The 22165-nt window shown below is 47.3% G+C and overlaps 1 protein-coding gene across 3 annotated transcripts in view; it reads right to left on the bottom strand.

The window, feature by feature from the left end:
• HIPK2 (homeodomain interacting protein kinase 2) overlaps positions 1–22165 on the bottom strand; it is a 177921-nt gene that overhangs the window by 29169 nt on the left and 126587 nt on the right. For 2 of the 3 annotated variants that reach the window (XM_047095654.1, XM_047095655.1), the window contains exons 5-9: positions 20719–20805; positions 18632–18816; positions 13303–13465; positions 9803–10010; positions 8726–8847 (exon numbers count right to left, since the gene is read on the bottom strand). In XM_047095654.1, the coding sequence (XP_046951610.1) occupies positions 8726–8847; positions 9803–10010; positions 13303–13465; positions 18632–18816; positions 20719–20805 (765 nt within the window). The remainder of the gene's footprint in view (positions 1–8725; positions 8848–9802; positions 10011–13302; positions 13466–18631; positions 18817–20718; positions 20806–22165) is intronic. The other variant, XM_047095656.1, reaches the window with a different exon arrangement.

A 22165-nucleotide genomic window follows, 5' to 3' on the forward strand; every position in this document is an offset into this window, starting at 1 on the left:
GGGACAACAGTTCACACAGAAAGTGCTTAATGTTTGTTGTAAGATGAAAGAAGCAATCCTACCAAGGCAATTAATTATAGTTAACTATATTTCAAGCTTGCTGAATTCAGACACAGCAGAAAAATAATGTAATCGATCAATGAAAACAGTTACAAGCTCAAAAAGTTAAATGAATAACAATTTCGTTGGCAGTAACATTTAAACAACTTTGAAACTCTTTTCAGCTTTCTGGAAAAGCATGTGTTTTGACTGTCACTTTTAAATAATAAATCTTGATAACAAGTTAAGGACATTTTTTTCCCCACTCCCCTAAAATAGATGTTAGCATTTTACCTGAAAGAGACGGGGTAAAGGCTGTTTTTGACCCCTTTCACTGATGGACACGTTCAACTCATTTGAGATGACACTTCATACTTGTATAATGACTTGTATACACTTGTATAGTTTATAACTTATTACTTTGTAATACATTTTTAAGATTACAGCCCATACTTCTTGGTGCCAAGCACAGAGCTAAGACCATAGATAGGTTTCTCACTTCATGCTAACACCAGTTCTGTGAGCTAAGGACTATTATTTTTTCCCATTTCTCAGATGGATAAACTGAACTACACAGAAACTAAATAACCTACCCAAAAAGGCAGTAAATTAAACGTATACATTTATTGCACTCCTTCTCTAAACCCAACTGAAATGATAGTGAAGTAATAAAAACATAATACAGAGATCCGTAAGGACAGAGACAACAGGGGAGACAATAACCATTAGCAAAATTTTGGAAGCTGGGAAAGAGAAGGGCAATTACGGAGTCAGAAGACTGGGGCATCTAAGGTCAAGTCTGCATATTAAACCGTGAGATTCCTTTACCCCTCAGGTTGCAGATCCCTGGTATGTAGGCTTACACCGTCCCTCCCCACTCCCCGCCAAAGCAGGAGGCAGGAAGATCCTCTCTAGGAAAACCCACAAGTCCAAGATAAAGAACTACAAACACATGTGAGGAGTAGGGAGTCTGCCAATGACAATCACGGGCTCACCCCTCTCAGACTAGAGAGACCACATTCAACAGTCCTGCCCCTTCTGCAGCTTTCGAATTAGCTTTCCAGTGCTCCAGTCTTAAATACAAGTGAACAGCCAACGATAACCAGATATTAAAGGAAGCTTCTAACATCAAAGTCTAAAACAAAACAAGAAACTCAGAGGAAACAAAAACAGTGTAGGAATCAGAAGAACATTTCCGAAAATTTATACTGTACACAGAGTTTAAAAAATGTTTATTTTGGGGCGCCTGGGTGGCGCAGTCGGTTAAGCGTCCGACTTCAGCCAGGTCACGATCTCACGGTCCGTGAGTTCGAGCCCCGCGTCGGGCTCTGGGCTGATGGCTCAGAGCCTGGAGCCTGTTTCCGATTCTGTGTCTCCCTCTCTCTCTGCCCCTCCCCCGTTCATGCTCTGTCTCTCTCTGTCCCAAAAATAAATAAACGTGGAAAAAAAAAAATAAAAAAAAAATGTTTATTTTGTTTCAATCATATATATATATATATATATATATATATATATATGAAACAAGGTCATATATAGGAATATATATTTATATATCCATATCTGTATTCAGAGAATAAGAATTCTTAGAAATGAGAACTATAACAAATTAATTCCATACAAGTTTTTTTTTTTTAAGTTTATTTATTTATTTATTTTTTTTTTTAAATTTTTTTTTTTCAACGTTTATTTATTTTTGGGACAGAGAGAGACAGAGCATGAACGGGGAAGGGGCAGAGAGAGAGGGAGACACAGAATTGGAAATAGGTTCCAGGCTCTGAGCCATCGAGCCCAGAGCCCGACGCGGGGCTCGAACTCACGGACCGCGAGATCGTGACCTGGCTGAAGTCGGTCGTTTAACCGACTGCGCCACCCAGGCGCCCCTAAGTTTATTTATTTTTGAGAGAGATAGTGTGCAAGCAGGGGAGGGGCAGAGAGAGAGATAGAGAGAGAATCCCAAGCAGGCTCCACCCTGTCAGCTCACAGCCCGACATGGCGCTCAATCTCATGAACTGTGAGATCATGGCCTGAGCCAAAATCAAGAGTCAGATGCTTAACTGAATGAACCATGCAGGCGCCCTTCCATAGAAGGTTTTAAAAAAAGTTGAGAAAATCTCAACTGTGGTAAGATCGCACAGATATAATATAGAGAGAGAAAATGGTGGGGAGTGGGGGGAGATACATGAAAATCATTAGATCAATTCAGGAGTGCCAACACCCAATGAAGAATTTCACAAAGAAGGAGTGAAAATGGATGGGAAAAAATTAACGAAGGAAAAATAAAAACTTCCATACTGAAAGGGCAAAAACAGTGTTCAGAACAATGTATAAAGACTCACCCATGGGAAAGCATATAGATTATGAAATTTCAGACCATCGTGGACAAGGAGAGTCTTAAAAAGTTCTCAGAAAGAGAAAAAAACAACAGACACAACTTGTCAATAAGCTGAAACACGTCAACACATCAGACACCCAAACCGTGACTGGCTCTGGAGGAATCTGGGGTTGCATATAAATGTACAGAGAGGGAACCAACCAAATGAAAAAATGAAACCGCCATCAACTCCAGGGAAAACAAGTTGTCTAGGAAAAGAAATAGAATCATAGTATGCTGTGAGGCTCAACTGAGAATATTATACAATACTGATGGTAGTAAGTATGTAAATAATGCAGAGTGGTGGAATAAGAAACTTCCATGGTAAGAATGGGGGAAAGGAAGAGAGAGAACGAGCGAGCGAGAGAGAGAGAGCATGACTGTGTGTGTGCTGTTGGGTTGGGGTGGGTTAGGGGGCTAAGTCTTTATCTTCCACAGTAGGAAGTCCATTGATACCCAAAATGGGAATATCAGTAAAAAGCAGTTTAAGCACGTTATTTAGAAACATGGGAGTTAAATAACAAAATAAAAGACTTGGGGCACCTGGGTGGCTCAGTCAGTTAAGCATCTGACACTTGGTTTCAGCTCAAGGCATGATCTCATGGTTCACGAGTTGAAGCTCCACATTGGGCTCTGTGCTGACAGAGCAGAGCCTGCTTGGGATTCTCTCTCCCTCTCTTTCTGCCCCTCCTGAGCACTCTCTCTCTCCCAAAATAAATAAACTTTATGAACAAACAAAACAAAAGAGTTTAAAAATTATTTGGGGGAAGTGGAAATTGGGGGTGGGATAGAGCAGGCAACTACCATTTTCTTAGAAGTCTGTGGACTCATTTCACTTTTTTTTTTCATTTCACTTTAAAAATTAGGTACATGTGTTAATTTGAAAAAAACGTTAAATTCGAAAGTAGGTTCCCTACAGTTATGTAGCTGGTAAGTGGTGGGACTGGCTTCTCTGACTTCCAGGCAATCAAATTTCAGAGCCCATGTTCTCACCAGTGTACTACCTTACTTTATGGAGAGGATGCGCAGAAACGATGGCTCTATTCAGGATCAGGGCTGGTGGTGAAGGCATAAAAGTCACATGAAAAAGTGTTCCTTATTCATTAACAACCCAGGCACTAAGCAAGACAGAAGCAGATAGCAAGACAGAATGGCTGGAGGGACTGCTTGCTGAAAATGTTACCAGAGGAAGTAATGAATGAGAAGCACTGAAGTTTTGTAATTTGGACGGCTGAAAAAGTTCCAGGGAGACATTTAAAGGGATTCGGGTGCTAGGACTAGAAGCATGCATAGACCTTCAAAAGGCTGGGGTCTAGAAGGATATGGCAAACCTCCACCTCTTGGGGGCGCTCTGAATTTCTGTTCCAGCCTTGCAAGTCCAAGGGGGTTTTGGATCCTGCCAACTTGAAAAGTGAGCTAAATTCAATACTGTCTCAATCAAGAGCTGTATGTTCCATCTCTCTGCCTTTATCCACTTATCCACAATCTCTGATGGTGGTCAAGGTGTGAGCGCAGGCCCCAGGCATGGGACGACAGAGGGGACAGCCCCCTGTGGGTAGTACCAGCAAGGCTGGGACTGGCAAGACAGTTGGTAAAGATCACTCCCGTATCATGTAAACAAGAGGGTGTGATTTCACTCCGGCCTCCCACGCACACATCCTTGGGGAACCCCGGAGAGACTGCTTCCCTTCAGAGGACATGGGGTGCTGCTGGAAGGTGGGGAGGAAAAAGCAAAGCAAACAAAACTAACGTGGGATGGATTCAAATGACTCCGTTCCTAAACCTTCACAAATAAAAACCTTGAAAAGATTTAAATATTTTAATATTTTTTAAATGTTTGTTTATTTTTGAGAGAGAGAGGGAGAGAGAGAGAGAGAGAGAGAGAGAGAGAGAACATGAGCAGGAGAGGGGCAGAGAGAGAGGGAAACACAGAATATGAAGCAGGCTCCAGGCTCCGAGCTGTCAGAACAGAGCCCGACGCAGGGCTTGAACTCACGACCCAGGAGATCATGACCTGAGCCGAAGTCGGACTCTTAACCAACTGAGCCACTCAGGCGCTCCTAAGGTTTAAAAATTTGTAAAAAGAATGATGCCCACTTTTCAGCTATGTTTAAAGTAAAGAATAATATCTGGGGTGCCTCTGCCTGATACCTAGAAATTTACCCAGAGAAAAATGAAGGCACTAGTTTAAATGTTTAGTTATTGCTTGTTTATAGCCACCATACTAGTTTTATAAGTTAGCTTACTTTTGTCCTTTGAAGGGATATTTAAAAATACCTAGGAGAGAGCTCCCCCTTTACACTAACACACTGGCATGGATTAAGTGACAAACAGAGAAAGAAAAAGCAACCAACCGACAGAAAGACACAACGTGATCCTGGATAGGGCAGGAAGTTGTTTTCACCTAATACAAGAAATCTTTGCATGTGGGGGCGCATTGGTGTCCCGTGTCCTTTTTAATGGCTATGTGGCGTTCCATTTTGTGTACACATCCATTTATTTAACAAATCTCCTACTGATGGACATTCAAACTGCTTCCAGCAGCTCCCCGTTATAAACACTGCAGTGACTAAAATCTTTGCACATGTAATTTTTATTCCCGCTCCGGATTACAGCTTTGGGTTAAACCCGCTTGGAGATTTACAGCACTCTAGGGACTCTTTTTCAAGTGGGCAAAAAGGCAAAGCTCTTCCCTGCTATGATTAAAACACAAACAAATTCAGAAATGCTGAGCCTGTTGGTTTGCACCAAACTGAACAACGGAGAAAGCTGAGGTTAGCTAATAAGAATGCTAATTATTGTTTCTTTCAGAAATGATTTCTGGCTTACCGGGGTTAAGTGCGCCAACAAAAAAAGATCTGTAAGTACATGTGAGTTCTCTAGGTTTTGGCTCACAGAGCAGGAGCACTGGGAGGCTGGTCTGGGTTTCTGCCACTCAGATAAAGTACCAACAAGCTATGCTGCCCCCAGAGTGAGCCTGTGGTTCCTTCTCTTGATCTTTCTCGGCTTTTTCCAAACTCCCTACTACGAAACCGTGCGAGCAAAAAGAAGCCATGAGGACCAGTGAGAGAGGGAAGAAAAGGCTTGCTTTAAGTACAGAAGATTCTCTGTTTATAAATTTTCCGCAACAAAATTTGGTGTGCCACCAGAAGCTGGTGTTAGTGGTCACTGTGGAGTCAATTTGCATTTAAGAACAGAGATGAAGAATGGTTAATATCAACCTTAAATAAGCTGTTCCAGGAAACAGAAGAAGAGGTTAATAATATCCAACACATTTTATGAGACGGGGTAACCTCGATGCTCAAGTTAGATAAGGATTCTATAAGAAAGAGAAATTATATGCCATTTCTCACTTCTGAACATAGAAATAAAAACACTAACCACATATTTACAAACAGCCCAATACTGGAAAGCATATGAGCATATCAAACGAACATGATTAAAGCTCATCTTGGAAATACAAGGATAGTTTAACATTAAGAACCTATTAATGTAACGTGTCACATTAATAGATTAATGAACAAAAAACACAAGTATTTTAACAGATGCAGAAAGAACGTGCGACATAACTCAATATTCATTAAAAGATTAGCCAGCTTGGGAAAGCTGTCTCCACCCAATATCGATAGCAGACCAAATATGGCAAATAGCTAGAAGAATTTCCTGTAAAGTCAGGGACCAATTAAGGATGTCCAGTGTCAACACTGTTAGTGATCATTGTTTTGAGGTGCTAGCAGCACAGTAGAATAAGGAGTGTAAAGGAAGAAACAAAGCTAGTAAGATGGTCCACAGAAGAAATCCAAGGGAATTCCCAGAAACAATCATGACTAATCAGAGTTTAGAAGGACTTCCAGATAACAAACTCAGTAGACCAAAATCAGTTTTAGTCCTATAAACCAAAACCAAATACTCGGAAAATAAAATCAATAAAATTATTAATAGCAAAACCTGTAAAATATTTAGGAACTGTTCTAACAGAAGAAAACTTTAATAAAAAGAGTGAAAGATAACATATACAGTTATGCCGTGTTTGTGCCTGAGATGACTTAATGCCATAAGGATGTCAGCTTTTCCTAAAGTAAATATAGATTTAGCCCTAGTCTAGTAAACGCACATCAGGGTTTTCTGTTTTGAAAAGATAATTGCTAAAAAAAGAGAAAAGAAAAAAGAGAAGACAGTTGCTAATTGCTGTGCGACTCTGAGCCAATGACTGTTTTGTTTGTAACAGTGATGTTTAAATTCATATGAAAAGTGAAGGGACAAGGACAGACAGGGGACTTTTGAAAAAAGAAACAGGAACAGGGGTTTCCCAATCAGACAGCAAGACAGGTGTTAGTTATCACAGTTAAGACGGCAGGATGAGGAAGGCCAGTGGAAAAGAGAGCCCGAACAGACCCGTGCAGTTTCACTACGTTAAAATTAAAACCAAAAACTTTTTTTAAAATGTTCATTTATTTTTGAGAGACAGAGCATAAGCAGGAGAGGGACAGAGAGAGAGGGAGACACAGAATCCAAAGCAGGCTCCAGGCTCTGAGCTGTCAGCACAGAGCCTGACGCGGGGCTCGAACCCACAAACTGTAAGATCATGACCTGAACCGAAGTTGGATGCTTACCCGACTGAGCCACCCAGGCACCACTTTAATGTTTATTTTTATTTTTGACAGAGAGAGAGAGACAGAGCATGAGCAGGGGAGGGGCAGAGAGAGAGGGAGACACAGAATCCAAAGCAGGCTCCAGGCTCTGAGCTGTCAGCACAGAGCCCGACGTGGGGCTCGAAGTCACAGACTGCGAGATCATGACCTGAGCCGAAGTCGGATGCTCAACCAAATGAGCCACCCAGGCGCCCAAGGCACCCCTTTAAAATAGAATTTTTAAATGTTTATTTATTTTTGAGAGAGAAAGAGAGAGAAAATGAGCGGGGGAGGGGCAGAGAGAGAGAGAGAGAGAGAGAGAGGTGGGCAGAGGATCTGAAATGGGCTCCACCCTGATAGCAGCGAACCGGTTGTGGGGCTTAAACTCACCAACTGTGAGACCATGACCTGAACTGAAGTCTGATGCAACAGACTGAGCCACCCAGGCACCCCCAAAACTTCTTTTTTTAAAAAATAAAGTTTATTTATTTTGAGAGAGAGAGAGAGAGTGCGTCTGAGTGAGCAGGGGAGAGAGAGGCAGAGAGAGGGAGAGAGAGAATCCCAAGCAGGCTCTGTGCTGTCAGCGCAGAGCCTGATGTGGGGCTTGAACTCATGAACCGTGAGGTCACAAACTGAGCCGAAACCAACAAGTCAGAGGCTTCACCGACTGAGCCACCCAGGTGCCCCCAAACCAAAAACTTCTATTCAACAAAAGATACCGTAAGTCAAGTGTCCGTAGGAACACTCTGAGAGAAGGCTTTGGGAACCTACCTTATTTAAAAATAAACGTGCTTCTAAACGGACAACATGTAGGTTAAGCTGTCCTTGACGCCCAGTGATAGAAATGAAAGTATGGGGGCAATGTGGCACGGTGGCTAAATACAGATGCCAGCATCCGACCTCCAGGGTTCGTGTCCTGGTTCTGGCACCTATTTGCTGGGGGACTCTGAGCCACTGATTGTGCCTGCTCTCCGTATTTGTCAACCGGAGACAAATGCCTTACTTATCGTGCTGTTGTGGGGATTAAATCAATTAAACAGTTACAGAGTGTCTGGCATAATGATGATGTATTTGTTCAAGTGTCATTAAGGATCGATTACTGTTATCACTGCATCCCTACGTTACCTTACACTTCCACAACGCTTTACGCATTTCCAACCACTTTCACCTCTTGTGCTCCCCCTCTACCATTGGAGTAACGCTGTGAACAGATAAGGAAGGTTCCAGCTCACAGCTTCTGTGATCCTGGTTTTGCAACTCCCTATAAAGTAAGGAGATACATCTCCAAGGCTCCTTTTGGCTCTAAAAAAAAAAAATCATTTCTATCTGGTAAGAAAGAAATTTGAGGCAAAGAAATGTTAACTGACTTGCCTGAGGTCACACAGTTATTAGTAGAGTTAGGATTAAAACCTATGTCTTCCATATTCATTTGCATTATAAAGCCACAAGAGTTAATAATAATTTCCCCAGACTCTCCCTATGTCTAAATTTCTTCTTGGAATTATAAGCAAGATAACGTAGGGAGGTGATTCACTGAGGGACCATTCAGAATATTACTGGTATCTTCTAATGAGTCCAAGCACCTAACTCATTACCACGGAGGGAATTAGCAGAGATACATCTCTTTTGTGAACAACATTAACAGGGATAATGGCAATACCAGTAATAATAAAGAAGGAATTACCTGGGCCAGCAGACCTGGTTGGATCTGAAGGGGCTGTGCTCCCGGGGCTTGAGTGACGAGGGGAACCGCATTCTCCATTCGCACGGAATAGCCAGCGTGCTTAGAGGGAGAGGCCTGCAGCCCTGTTCCGGACAGCGGCAAGGGAGAAAGGGGTTGGTGAGCGGCTGGAAACAGCCGGACGCGGAGAACCTTCCTAGCCAGCTGCGTCTGCTCCCATCTCCCCTTCGCACCAGTCCCCGCCAGGTATCACCTGGTCCTTTGCAAGTCTCCCCTTCAGTTTCCAACTTAAAAATGTTAAAGCCACAGAAACCAACTTGGAATGTTTTCGGAGACTAGGAGGCCAAATTAAGGAGTCTGTAAAGCCAAAGATGGAACAGTTATGCTGACAAATTACACCAGAAAGACAGCTTCTGACATGAAAATACGCTGGTGTATGTCAAAGCAGGGGTGTCGGGGAATAGCCTGTGAATCCACTGGAAGCTCTCTGTCTGGAACTGAGCATCCACACACAGGCTCAAGCCACAGGGTGTCACATTTGGGAACAGATACGGAGCTTTCCGTAGACCCCGAGACCTCGTACACAGTCAACCCTGGCTGGTTCTTAGAACTTTCAGGAGAAGAGTGTTGAGGTGCATGGCTAAAGAATCATTTGGGGGACAGGCGTGGGAGGTCCTTTTTGGACAGATTCACATTCTTCGTGAAAACTGGACCCAGTTGGCTGTCAGAGAGTGGCAAGCCCCGAGGACATTTCACTGGAGGAAATACAAGCTGACATCAGCCTAACAAGAAGAACACAGACAACGTGGGTATTTACAGACAGCTGGCCTGGGACAAAAACACCAGCAGGTGGGGAGAAAAACAACTTGGTGCTGAAGCCTAAGTCCTATTGTTTCTAGGCTGGCCAGAGTAGGAGAGGGGCCCTGACGTTCAGCAATGCCAGTGTTCTCTTGGAAATGAAGAGGGCCTTGGCCTCAGCCTTAGTCCAGGGAGGTGGGCGTGAAAGAAAGGCGTGGGCGCCGGTTCCCTGGAGGCGGAACAGGAAGGAGCAGGTGAAGGGCCGGGTCTGCTCAGCCTTACCTTGGAAGCCGGGCGGACACACGATGAGAGCTTGCTGGAAGGGGTCAGGCCGGGCACAGATCTGGGCTGTTCCCGTCTGCAGGGGCAGGCTCCGCTGGGCCACTGCAGCCATGGACGCCGCTGAGGGCTGGTAGAGTGCAGATTGGTAGTTTAGTATGGAGACTTCGGGATTGGCTAAGGAAATAGTGGCACTGGTGGAGGTGGGAGCCTAAAGGAATGATGGGGATTGAACAAAAAATAAACAAAAATAAAAAATGAGGGACGTGGCATGTTGGGAGACGCGAGTCTAAATCAAATAAATGAACTCAAAGAGGAGTAAACAAATAAACAAAAACCAAGAGCCAAAAAAGCAAAAACAGAGGGGAGTGGAAACACAGTTGAAGGCTCAGGGAAAAGCAGGCACCTGCAGCCACATTCACCTCAGCATCCCCTTTGGTGCTTATACTCGGGCCAATGCCTAACCTGTGTGGGGCCTGGACCAGAGTGCAAACGGAAGCTTGCTTGCGTGCCGTAAGTCTACAAACTGCAAAGTTAAAAATCAGGCCAGAAACCGTTCATGTTCTGCCCTTCCACCTTCCAACAACCTGGAAGGCCGGGTTTGAGTTTAGGACTCTTGGATCCCTTGGCTGCTGCACTGGAACACGGTGACGGTGGGGAGAGCTCACCCCCTGACTGCCTTCTCTTCCTGACCCAGCTGTGTCCCATGACGTGGGGGGCTCTCGGTGCACGTATATGGGCCTGCCAGCCCACACCTCTAAGCTCTGTCCACACACCCCCCCTTCCCTGGGGCCTGCGGTGCTGTCCACACTTGGGAGGCAGAGCCAGGAGGAGTCCTCTGCGGGCACAGCGTCCTGGGTACCCAGAGCTTGGCACGGAAGCACACTGACATGGGGGGAGGCTGAAGTGGGCCTCGGAAGGGGGCCTTCCCCGCTCAGGTCTGAGGCGAGCACTGTTCACAGATACCCTCAGATGGCTGCGGAACAGGTTACTGCAAATAAACGCGCTACATTAACAGCCAGCCAGGGAGAGGGACACACCGATCCTGGGGTTTCTCATTGGAGTTTGGGGCCTTCTTACGCTGGCTCGGCTTCGTAGGCTGGAGGCCAGAGAGGAAAGACGCCGACGGCTCAGGGGAACTTAAATGGAGAGGGTTAAATGGATTCTGAAATCATGTGCTCTCTCCTGCCTCTTTCGGAAAGAGACCTCACTTGAGAACGAACTTCCATGGAAAGCAAGGCCACAGAAGGAAAATCAGTTCTAAATTGGGAATTTTCTAGCTTCTTCACACGGATCCTGCAGCAAGACAGGTGGAGGTTACCCGGGTCATCGAATTCAACATTGCCTAACACAGGTTTTGCCACTAGAGGTTATGGACGAGGAGGAAAGAGCCACAAGGCATCCTGGACAAGTACAGAAGTAGAGTTTTAAGAAGGGTACGTACACATGTCAAATTTGATACAAAGGCTACTCAGTTTATGTGTTTTTTTGTTTTTTTTTTTTTTGTACCTAGGTTTTATGCCCAATTTTAGTGTTAAGCAAATTAATTTGCTTGAAAGTAATCACTAAATTATGGAGCACACACGTTTGGGTTTTAGAATACAAATTGCCACAAAGAGTGGGTTTTGGGCCTCTGGGCTGTGCGCGCCATGTGTAGGCCGGCGTCTGTGTTCTCTTACTGTTTCCTCTCTGTTCTCTGCCCAGAGAACCTCTCCTGGAGCCTCGCCCTGTCCCCATTTCCCACTGCCGGCTTATGCCCCGAGCTTCCCTCTTTGGGGACCGGCACCCTCCAGGTCCCCACGCGGGTCCTCGACTCTTCTGTCTCCCCTACGCCTGCCTTCTTCCAATCATCCCTGGAACCTGACTCTCAGGGTTTCTCCCCTGGTGGCTGGGTTCTGTTCAGTGAAGTTCTGGCCTCTGCTTTCTCCCTTCCAGTTTTTCTTGGGCACTGAGGCTAGAACATTCTTTCCAAAAGACTACTTTGTGCATGTTGTCACCTCTGCCCTCAAATCTCCAATTACTGTCTAATAAACACTATACGCGCGTTTGGGTCTGGCACTCCTTACCCATGGTTTGGCCAACCTTCCCTTCCAAATTTACCTCCCTCTGCTTTCTGTGCTCATGGCACCAGCCGGAGAGCACAGGCCCTGCAGACTCACATAAATCCTTCCAGCACATTCTCTCCAAGCCTCTGTGCTTGCTTCAAGGCCTCACCTGGGGCCCGTGTGCTCCACACTGAAACCCTCCCTGACACCGTCAATTTAGATGAACTTCTTTATAATATTAACCCAACTGCCAGCTGACGTGATGGGGTTCTGGTGCTGAAGGACAAAACTGTGGTGGTATTTTGTCAAGGCGCGCATATGTCTGGCTGTGGACACCTTAGCCTGAGTGCAGGGCCAGGCACGGGGAGGGACTGTTTGTTTCTTTGGACTCCAGGTCCTAGAGAGCACAAGCTCTTCTCTCTAAGGAGAGCTTTAAGGACACCAGTGGTCCCGAGGATGGCACATTCCACGTGGCCTCTCCTGGAGTTTAGGTGGGGGAGAGAGGGATGCCTAAGAGAGGGGGGACGTGAGGGAGGAGAGGCTGGAAGCTGGGGTCGGTGCCTCTTCAGTGACAGAGAAGTGAGTGGATGGCCAGGCGGAGGTATTCATACTTCGGGATTAGAACATATACACACTCCTCTCCTCCTCTAGAACACACACACACACACACACACACACACACACACACACACGGGAGTGTTGTGGCCACTGCAGACTGATACCAAGGCTGGAAAAATCTAGGGGCAGTTAGTTCTTTGGGGGAAGTGATAAGACTGGAATTTGGGAATCAAAGTAAAAGTGTCTTAAATAGCAGAGGCAGCCCAGACTAGGATTTGGAAATTATTCAACCAGTAAGTATTTCCGGTAAGTATGTTACCCCTATTTTAAACAGCATGTTAAGTGCGGGGTTCTGCTAATTTTTTCAAAAAGTTGGGTATCTGTGAGAAAAAAGCCTTACTCTCCTGGTCCCTTCTGATTCCAGCTGCTGGGATTCTGGTGACAGACTGATGAATTGATTTTCCCTGTGACTTGGAGAAAGGACAGCTTTTATCTGTCCTGAAAGGAGATCATGTGGACCCAGCAGTGTGGGGACAAGGGGGAGAGACCTGAATGGGGTGACCGCCAGTGTCCCTTCCAGTGCTAGAATTCTTTACCAGGCACGTGTCAGGCATAAACGGATTATAGCAGGAGACTTTATGTTATTCCCACCTCAGGACCAAGGGAAACACTAAGAGGTACTATCTGAGAAAGAGTACCTTTACAGGGTCCCTGGGTCTCTCAAAGGAAATAACCGTGGAAGCAAACACTTTCTTAAACATGACAGGAGAGGAATTTTGTGCATATTGTCTCTTCTATATGATACTGGAGGAATTTGGCCTCCTGACTAGGTTTGGTGGGAAAATACAATTCCTGATGCACAGTCAGCCTTGCCCACCTTCCCCTTCGCTCCCCATTCACCTGGTTGTGGACAGTGTTCAGCTGGTTGTTGAAAGTCATGGTCAGGTTGGTGGACGTGCTGGGGGCCACGTGCGTGATGAAAGGGGTCTTGCTCTGGTTCACGGTGTCATACATATTCACCCGACGCTTGCAAATCTCCATGTTCTGGAAACATGATTTGACGCTGTTCATGCAAAAGACAGAGGCATAAGGGAAAGAGAAGAGGGTAACGCAGTATAAGGGGGGAAAAGACAGAGAGAAAGGGAGAGAACAGTTAATCTAGTAAACAAGACCACTGGGAAACTTAACTTTAGGTCTAAATTTCCTGGATTTCTCATGCGAAGCCTGCACTTGCTCAAGTCAGTTTTATTCAGATGAATTTCCCCCAGGATGGGCAAAGGTTCTCCATAGCACAACAGACTTGATGGCTCTCGCTGCATTTCCTCATATCGCTGATCTGCTGGACCAACTTCACTGATCATTCTCAGCGTTCGGGGTGGTTTATGGTTTACTCTGGGAACATTAAACAGCAGCTTCCCGCCTCCACCTTACCAAAGACGACGGACTCCTTGTGCTTCTGGGGCACCAGCGCCATCTAGGGGACAGCTGAGGAGCCAGCCAAACCCGTATCCGGGCCCAGTTGGCACTCTTTGTCCCCACTGGAACTGCACGTGTTCCAGTGCAGTAATGGCAACAGTAATACCAGTAATAACGGATAATAGTGGTTAACACTTATTGAGAAGTGTGGCAGTTGCTTGCAAGCACTCTTTCACTCAGTCCTACAACACCCGCAGGAGGGAGACAGGATAGTTGTCCCTGTTTACGAGTCAAAGGTGTTAAGTTTTAGGGAGGACAGGTCGGGAATCTGCCAAGGCGAACAGCTAATTACTAGCCATCTTCGTGTGTACACACACATCCTCTTTAACCTCCTTCATCCTCCCTTTTGCTCTCCTCGTTCTTGCCGAGTTACACGAAATAGAAGTTCTCTCCCTCTTTTTCTTCCTCCATTTGTGAATCAAAACAGAACCCTAGTTATGAAAGTCAAGTCTAAAAATGCAGCTGACACCAGCATGAAGGAAAAGGAAAGCCACAGCGGCCTCAACCACGGAGTTCTTGAAAATCCACCATGAAGTGTCCTTCAGAATTTATACACTGTTTCTCATTCGCTTCTGTTTTCTTTTTTTAATTTTTTTTTTTTTTTTTTTTTTTTTTAGCGTTTATTTATTTTTGAGAGAGACAGAGACAGAATGCGAGTGAGTTAGGGGCAGAGAGAGAGGGGGACACAGAATCCGAAGCAGGCTCCAGGCCCTGAGCTGTCAGCACAGAGCCCGATGCGGGGCTCGAACCTACAAGCTGTGAGATCATGACCTGAGCCGAAGTCGGACGCTCAACCGACTGAGCCACCCGGGTGCCCCGCTTCTGTTTTCTAATTAAACTTACTTTTCCTCAAATGCTAACATTCAGGATAGTAAAACACATTTAGATTTCAATTTTAAGTACTGATACTGATTATAAATAATGTAATAACTGAATATAAATAAAATATTAGTTTTCTACTCCTTTGAGATTACGCATGTGTGCTATGGGTGTGCTATAATTTGGGCCAAGCAGGTGCCTGAGGGCTATCCCGAAACGTCCTTTCCATGACAGGCATTCCGAACTTAGACATGCCCGAAGAATCCTTTCTGAGCTCATGACTACTTAAAATGGCCACACAGTGCACACGAAATAAACACTTACCGACTGATCACCCTGGAGAAAAAGGAAAACATATTCTATGGTAACGAATAGCCAAAACATACTACTTATAATGCTGGTAACACCGACAGTTTTGGGCATGTACTAAGTGCCAAGCAAACTGCCAAGTGCTTTCACGCGGAAGCTGAAGGAATAAAGCGATGCATTTTGTATGCTTTTTGGAATGTATTTAAAGCATTATATGGTTTTGTGACAATTCAACCCAAAGCTTTTAGACGCAGAATTTTCTAATTAAAATGGTCTGAGTTTTGAGTTTCAGGAAGAGCAAACACTTACACCCTGGGTTAATTCTGTCAGAATGGCTTTTAAGGAATTTGTGCACTAGAATCCTGGTGTGGAGAAAGGAGTGGGGTCTGTTTCACCTGTTAATCTATATGTCGGGCAGCTCTGGCCCAGCTCCAAGGGTGGGGGTCTTCGGAAGGAGTGGGGGCTGGAGCATTCTTCTCGCCCTGTTGTTCTCATGGTCTTCCCAGCCCCCGTTCTAGGGACCCTTAGGGGTTACGCCTACTCTCAGGGAAGCCTAGGTGTGCTTAAAGACCTGTCTTTCCTTCTGGGGCCCGTTTTCTGAATTCTAAATTGCCAGTGATTCTCTTGGATCTACACCAAATTCTGAATTTGAGGCTCATGCTCGTGGTCTCCATGCTTGGTCTTCACCAAGTACAGTGAAGCATTCTATTGCTGCTTCCTTAACAGAATTCAGAGCTAGGCAGGACCCTGAGGTCATTCAGCTACGGCCCTGACATTGTGCAGATGACTGTCTCATTGACAGTGCAGAGGGCTAACTGGGAGCTGTCTGGAGAGCACCACTCCATCTCCCACATCTACTATAGCTGGTTCACAATTGTCCCATTTCACCCTTGAATATAAGAAGACTGATCTCATGGGAGTCCTATCCAGAAAATCACCGAGTCTGCCTTCCTTCAGTGGCGCAGACTGACTCCTTGACTTACCCCTACCACCCCAAAATTGGACAAATCCTGTAATGAGAGTTTGCGAGGGAGGGGTCCAACTTCCTGCTCTGAACTGGACATTGGTGGTTGTTGCCATGTGATCTGACTTGCTCAACATCAACTGATAAGGACCAGAACTGAAATCAGAGGAGGTAATTAGGGTACCACCCACTCATTTTCTGCAGACCAGATAAGGTCAAGTCCAGCCTGAGACTCAGCCCAATCAGACTCTGGCCGTGGCAGGAACAGCCAGGATGTGCCAAGGTCTCTCATGTTCAGCCTCTTCACGTATTTCTGTTTCCTCCTAACCCCATCTAAAATCTGGTGCTCCCTTGAGCATACCGCTTCTCCCTGCAGACTTCCAGGGATGGGACTATCTGTTCTTTCACATCCCAAGTGCCTCCAGGTTGAGAGGCTGAAATGATATCCCTCATTACCCTCTGATATGGGTAAACTCTGCCCCCAAATCCATCCGCTGAAGTTCTAAGCCCCAGGGCTTCAGCACGTGGCTGCATTTGGAGATGTGATCTTTATAGAGGTAAAATGAGGCCATCAGGGTGGGCCCTAATCCAATTGCCCGTGAGGAGGACGAAATTAGGACACAGACGTGTCGAGAAGGACCACGTGAGGACACAGGGAGGAGCTGGCCATCTAGAAGCTGAGCAGAGCAACCTTAGAAGAAACAGTGCTGCCCAACACCTTGATCTTGGTGTTTGGTCTTGGTCTTCCAGAACTGTCAGAACATGGACGTCTGCTGTTGAAGCGGGTCAGCCTTCAGCGTACTTTGTTACTACAGCCTCTGCAAATTCCTCCTCCCTCCGTTCTGCCACCCTGGCCTCTCCTCTCCCCGTCAGGCACCGGGGCCTCTGCCCCACTCCCTGCCCACCAGGCAGGGCTTCAGAGGTCAGACATCCTGGCTCCTCACTTCTTATCCCAGTGGCCTGTGGTCAATTCTGGCCACCCTTTCCCCACTTCCCCAAACTGCAAATTCAAGTGTCTCATCCCCTGGCCACACTTTGGCCCATCTGGCTCATCCGGCTGTTGCTAAAGTCACCAGTCTTGGAGGTGATCAACCTGCTCGGCCCCGCTGGCCCCTCTGTCTTCACTTCCTTTCCCTTCACAGCTAAGCCTCCCACAGCCATCATTTGGGAAAATGACCGCTCTCTTGCCAACATCCTAAGCCTGTCAGTTTGTCTTGTTCTCTCAACAGCCTGGCGAAGCTCCAGCCCGGATGACCCTGAGTGGCGACCTGCTATCCGCCTGCCGTCACCTGGGGCCCGGTTACCCTCCACACCATTCACGTCTGCCACGCTCTGTTCCCCTATTGCTCTGTCCACTTGGCCCGGCCACCTCTTGCCCCGACCACCCGGGCTTTCCTCTATTTCTTCAGCCACCAACCACCTTGCTCTCCACAAGGGAAGACAGGAGCTGCCTGAAGAACATCCACTTCGCTGGCCAGGCCAGCACCCACGTCCCCCCCCCCCCCCCCCCCCCCGTGACGCTGGCCTTGCCATCCTGGCGCCTCCCGGCCTCTCGGAAACCTCTGCGTCCTTCTCTTCAATCCCTCGGGCTGCACCAGCACCCTGAACTGCCCCGGTCCCTCCGTATCAGAAGAACCCCGTCGGGCCCCTCTGGTCGCTCCTGTTTCTCCCTCCCCTCCCCTCAGTCCCGCAGCCTGCTCAACTGGCCGTTGCTTCCCCGCAAACGGCTCTCTCAGGCCACCAGCAGCTTTCACGTTGCCTCCCTTCACGGGCACTTTGCCCGGGCTTCTCTGACCTGATGGTGCAGCAGCAGGCCGGTCTCTGTCAAACGCAGCTCTAACCAGCCATCCCCTGCTTAGAAGTCCCTCCGTGACTTCTGCTGCTCTTACGGCGAAGACCCAGACCCTTAACACGGGGCCTTACCCGGCTCGTCCCGAGGCCTCCCCTCCTTCCGAGCCCCAGGCCCTGTGCTGGCAGTCGCTGCGCGGGCAGTGCCCTTTCTCCCCTGGCCGGCCTTTTCACTGGTGACCTGTCGCTAGTCGTTCGGCGGTCATTTCCTCGGGGGCTGCCCTGCCGGGCCCCGACTGCAGCCCGCTTTCCCTGGTAACAGCCTGCTTCTTGGGAGATCACCCACGTGATGTCTTTCTCTCACCTACAGACTGGAAGCCCCGGTGGGCAGGGGCCCGACTGCTCTGCCCTACGCTGCACCCCAGCACACAGCCCGCTGCGGGGACGAATGAGTGGACGAACAAACCCGGATCCAAACGAGAATGGTTCTGGGAGTGACCTCTGGCCCTGAAAGTGGCTTTGCTTCCCAGGTGCCGCCACTGTGAGCACCCCGTTTACGTACAGATCCCCGGGGAGGGTTCACCCAGCCTTGAGCTCTCCCACGCTTCCCGTTCCCTGCTCTTTGGTGTAGAGCAAAGTGTGGCTCAGGGCCACCCAATCTGGCTGCCGCCTGCTTTTACAAATAACGTTTTATTGAAACGCAGCCTCCCTCATTGGTTTCCGTACGGTCCACGGCTACCGTCAGCTACAACAGCAGAGTGGAGTGGTTGTGACACAGACCATATGGCCGCAAAGCCCGAAGGATTTACTATCTGAGGCTTTAAAGAAAAAGTCTGCTGACCCCTGGTAAAAAGCATCGAGCAAGACACCTACTGTGTGCTGTGGGGAAAATCGAGTAGGTGCGTCATGGTGACAAAGGGGTGGTTCAGGGTTTCAATTGGAGTGATTCTCTTATCAGCATCTATGGTCAGCATCTTCTTTAACAGGTCGATGAACTCCCGCCGGTCTGCCTTCTCCACCAACATGTCACTCCCTTCCAAATCCGTTGTCATGTTCACCTGGAGGCAAACAGGGACAGGTTACCAAAACCCCATTCGGCCGCCCCTCCCCCGGCTTCCCTTCTTCTCTGCCGGGAACTCCATCCCCATGTCTGTCACCCCTTCCCAGTGTCCAGAAGGCTGTGCGGGTCCTGCTGCAGGCACTGCCATGGGCTGTTACTGCCCACAGGCGGTGGCTGCTTCCTCTCCAGGAAAGGCAGAGGGCGGCCATGCGTGGCGGAGGGAGCAGGTCGCTGCCCGTTCTAGAAAATACACAGAAGTGACAGGACGTGCCCTGTACCTGCTTCCATCAGTTAAACTGAAACGTACCTCGCATCACACCTCACGGAAAATAATCCCAAGATGGAAAGACTTGTGGGCATTCGTTGTATAACAATGGGGTTATACCTGATACTACTGAATTATGTACTTAAAAATGGTTAAGACGGTCAGTTTTTCTTTTCTTTTCTTTTTTAAGTAGGCTCCACGCCCGCCGAGGAGCCTGGGGCAGGGCTTGAACTCAAGACTCCGAGCTCCAGACCTGAGCTGAGAACAAGTGTTGGCAGCTTGATGGACTGAGCCATGCACGTGCCCCAATTTTATGCTATGTATATTTTACCACAATTGAAAAAACAAGAACTACAACCAAGTAGTAAAAAATGAAATGCAAACAGGGTTATGCATTTAACCTTCAGAGGCCAACCTTCTTCCTCCAGCTACAGTGTTATCTGTCCTCTGGTAGTGCCCTGTGTTAACGCCAGAACTGTTTTAGCCCCTGTGCTCACTGGGATCACCTCTGGCCAAGACAGCAGGGTATCTGAACCCAGGATTCTTCTTCCAAGAGTAAGCCTCGGATGGTTTTTGAAAGGCCTGTTGTGTGGTGCTTTCCGTTATTTTCCAAGGCATGCTATGGAAAGTAATTTCAGTTTTCCCAGACAACCTAAGCTTCTAATCAACTGACAAGTACCCTTTACTCAGAATCATGATTTTTGGTTCCACTCACCCTCAGGAAGAAGTGTGTCTAGTGTTTATTGGTCTAGTGCTGTACTTCTCGTTGCTTTCAGGAAAGACTCTTTAGGTTGCCCTGCTTTTAGACTAGTCCTTACACTAAAAACAGCTGAAGTTCTAGAATTTTCTCTGGGCACAAAGGTGAGAGAACCTGTGATCCCTCTGGTGAGCTGGAGTAGGATGAGTCCCAAATCCAGTGACTGGTGTCTTTATAAGAGAAAGAAGAGGGAGATTTGGGCACAGAGACAAGAGGAAATCCAGGAATAAAGGCCATAGGAAGAAGGGTGAAGAGGTTGGGATCAGTCAGCTACACATCAAGGGAACACTGAGGACTGCCAGGGGCCAGCGGACGCTAGGACTGAGGCATGGGACAGTTTCTTTCTAGAGCTTTCAGAGGAGGATGGCCCCGGTGGTACTTTAATGTCAAATTTCTAGCCTCTTGAACTGTTGGAGAATAAATGTCTACTATCTGAAGCCACCCAGCGTGCAGTATGTTGTCAGGGCAGCCCTCGGGAACCAATACACTGAGTTGTGGGCAGTAAACTCAGATGTACTAATGATCTTGAATTCTTCCTTCCTTCCTTCCTTCCTTCCTTCCTTCCTTCCTTCCTTCCTTCCTTCCTTTCTCTCTCTCTCTCTTTCCTTCCTTCCTTCCTCCCTCCCTCCCTCTCTCCCTCCCTTCCTTCCTTCCTTTTTCTTACAAATGGGAACCAGTAAAGGGCGGCTGTAAGGTTCTGAAAATGTTCCACCAACCCAATGCTATTCTTACTAGGAGTGACCTATCATTGTTCAAGGTCAAGGTCAACCACCGCAGGTGAGTAATGTGAATTTCTACCCGCCATCTTCTATTACGCAGAACTCTTGCTGTGCTTGGTTTTTAAGGGGTAGCACTGCATACTCACCCATGGGGCTTACCTGGGCCATATCATCTAAACAGTTGAAAATGTACTTTCTTGCTTCTTTCGACTTAATCCCCGTCTCTGCTTCATGGTCATCTGGTGTCTGGTCAAAAGACGCAAAAGCTGAGTGGTCATGTGAATTATTTCCTGGTCACTGTGACTCAAACCCTGGTTTCTGCTTCTCACGGAGGGTCTTTTTCCCATCTTTCAGAGGACACTCGGATTCTTCTTAAAGTGCCCTGCACACTTAACTCGTCCTCCACACTAACTCATCTCTCTTCTCTCCTTCCCACAAAGACCTGTCGAGAGCCTGCTCTGAATCATATCCAGAAGGTTCCAAGATGACCAAGATATGCCATATCCCTGAAAACCCTACATTCTCCCCTAAGTTTAAGGGATAAGGTAAGATTCCACAAGTGGAAAAGCAGAAGCCCTTTTCCACATGGTTTTAAGTTGTAATTTAATTTTATTTCTCAAGCCCTCATATAGATAGCTGTCACCGCATGCCAGGCACTATTGTAAAGCACAAGAACTCATTCGGTACTCCTGACAACCATCCTAGGGAGGACAAACACCGACCCACTTTCCAGGGAAGAAGCAGGAAGAGCAAGCTCCAGGAGTGTGCCAAGGCCGCGTGGCCGGGAAGCAGCATCTGGCCCTGGCGTCTGTTCTGTGCTGCCCCTCTGCCTGGGGCTGGACCATGCACGTGCCCTGCACTGGCCTTGGTCTAGGAAGCTGCTGTCTCCAGTTACTGTGGGTTTCTGGATGCATCCATGGATGCTCACATTGTCACTCAAGGAGGGCATACCAGGAGCTGCTAGGATCCAGGCTCTGATCCCGGAAACAGCTGGACAAGGAGGACCGAGGCTCCAGATGAAGACATAAAAGTGAACCCTGCCCCTCTGCCTGGCCTCACCCTCCTCCACCCCCGAACTCTTTTTTACTGGACGTGACCTTGAGCTGCTAGCTCTCACAGTTGTCGAATGCCAGCCCCCTCATCAACAGCCTCGGAGTGCTTGCTTAGCTCTCAAATCTCTTTTCTAGATCTTCTGCAACTATTGGCCACACGTTATCTTTAAATCCTATTAGAATTTGGCTGTGGTTTCTTGTCAAACAAACAAACAAAAAAAAACCCCAACAAACAAAAAACCCCCACCCACTCTCTTGTCAAAAAACCCCCCAAAAAACAACAACAAAAAACCACCTAAAATGAACACAAAGCATACTTAAGACTTGCATTATCTTCTCCTTCTCAGGAAAATACACTAATTTTCCTTGCTAGGCACAGATCAAAGTGAAAGCAAAATACGTTTGCGTTAAAGTGAAACCACTTGGGAGTTGACAGTGTGCAGTGCTGTGCTATACCACCTGCCGGCCGGGACAGACAGACCCCTCCCGGAGCCTTAGGACGTCATCTCTCCGAGGCCATTTCCTCTGCCTGGAAGACACTCTCCCCCCTTTAG

Source organism: Lynx rufus, unplaced genomic scaffold, assembly GCF_022079265.1.
Source record: "Lynx rufus isolate CCGP_SWC_20201006 ecotype Redwood Valley unplaced genomic scaffold, mLynRuf1.p SCAF_4, whole genome shotgun sequence".
Taxonomy (NCBI): Eukaryota; Metazoa; Chordata; class Mammalia; order Carnivora; family Felidae; genus Lynx; species Lynx rufus.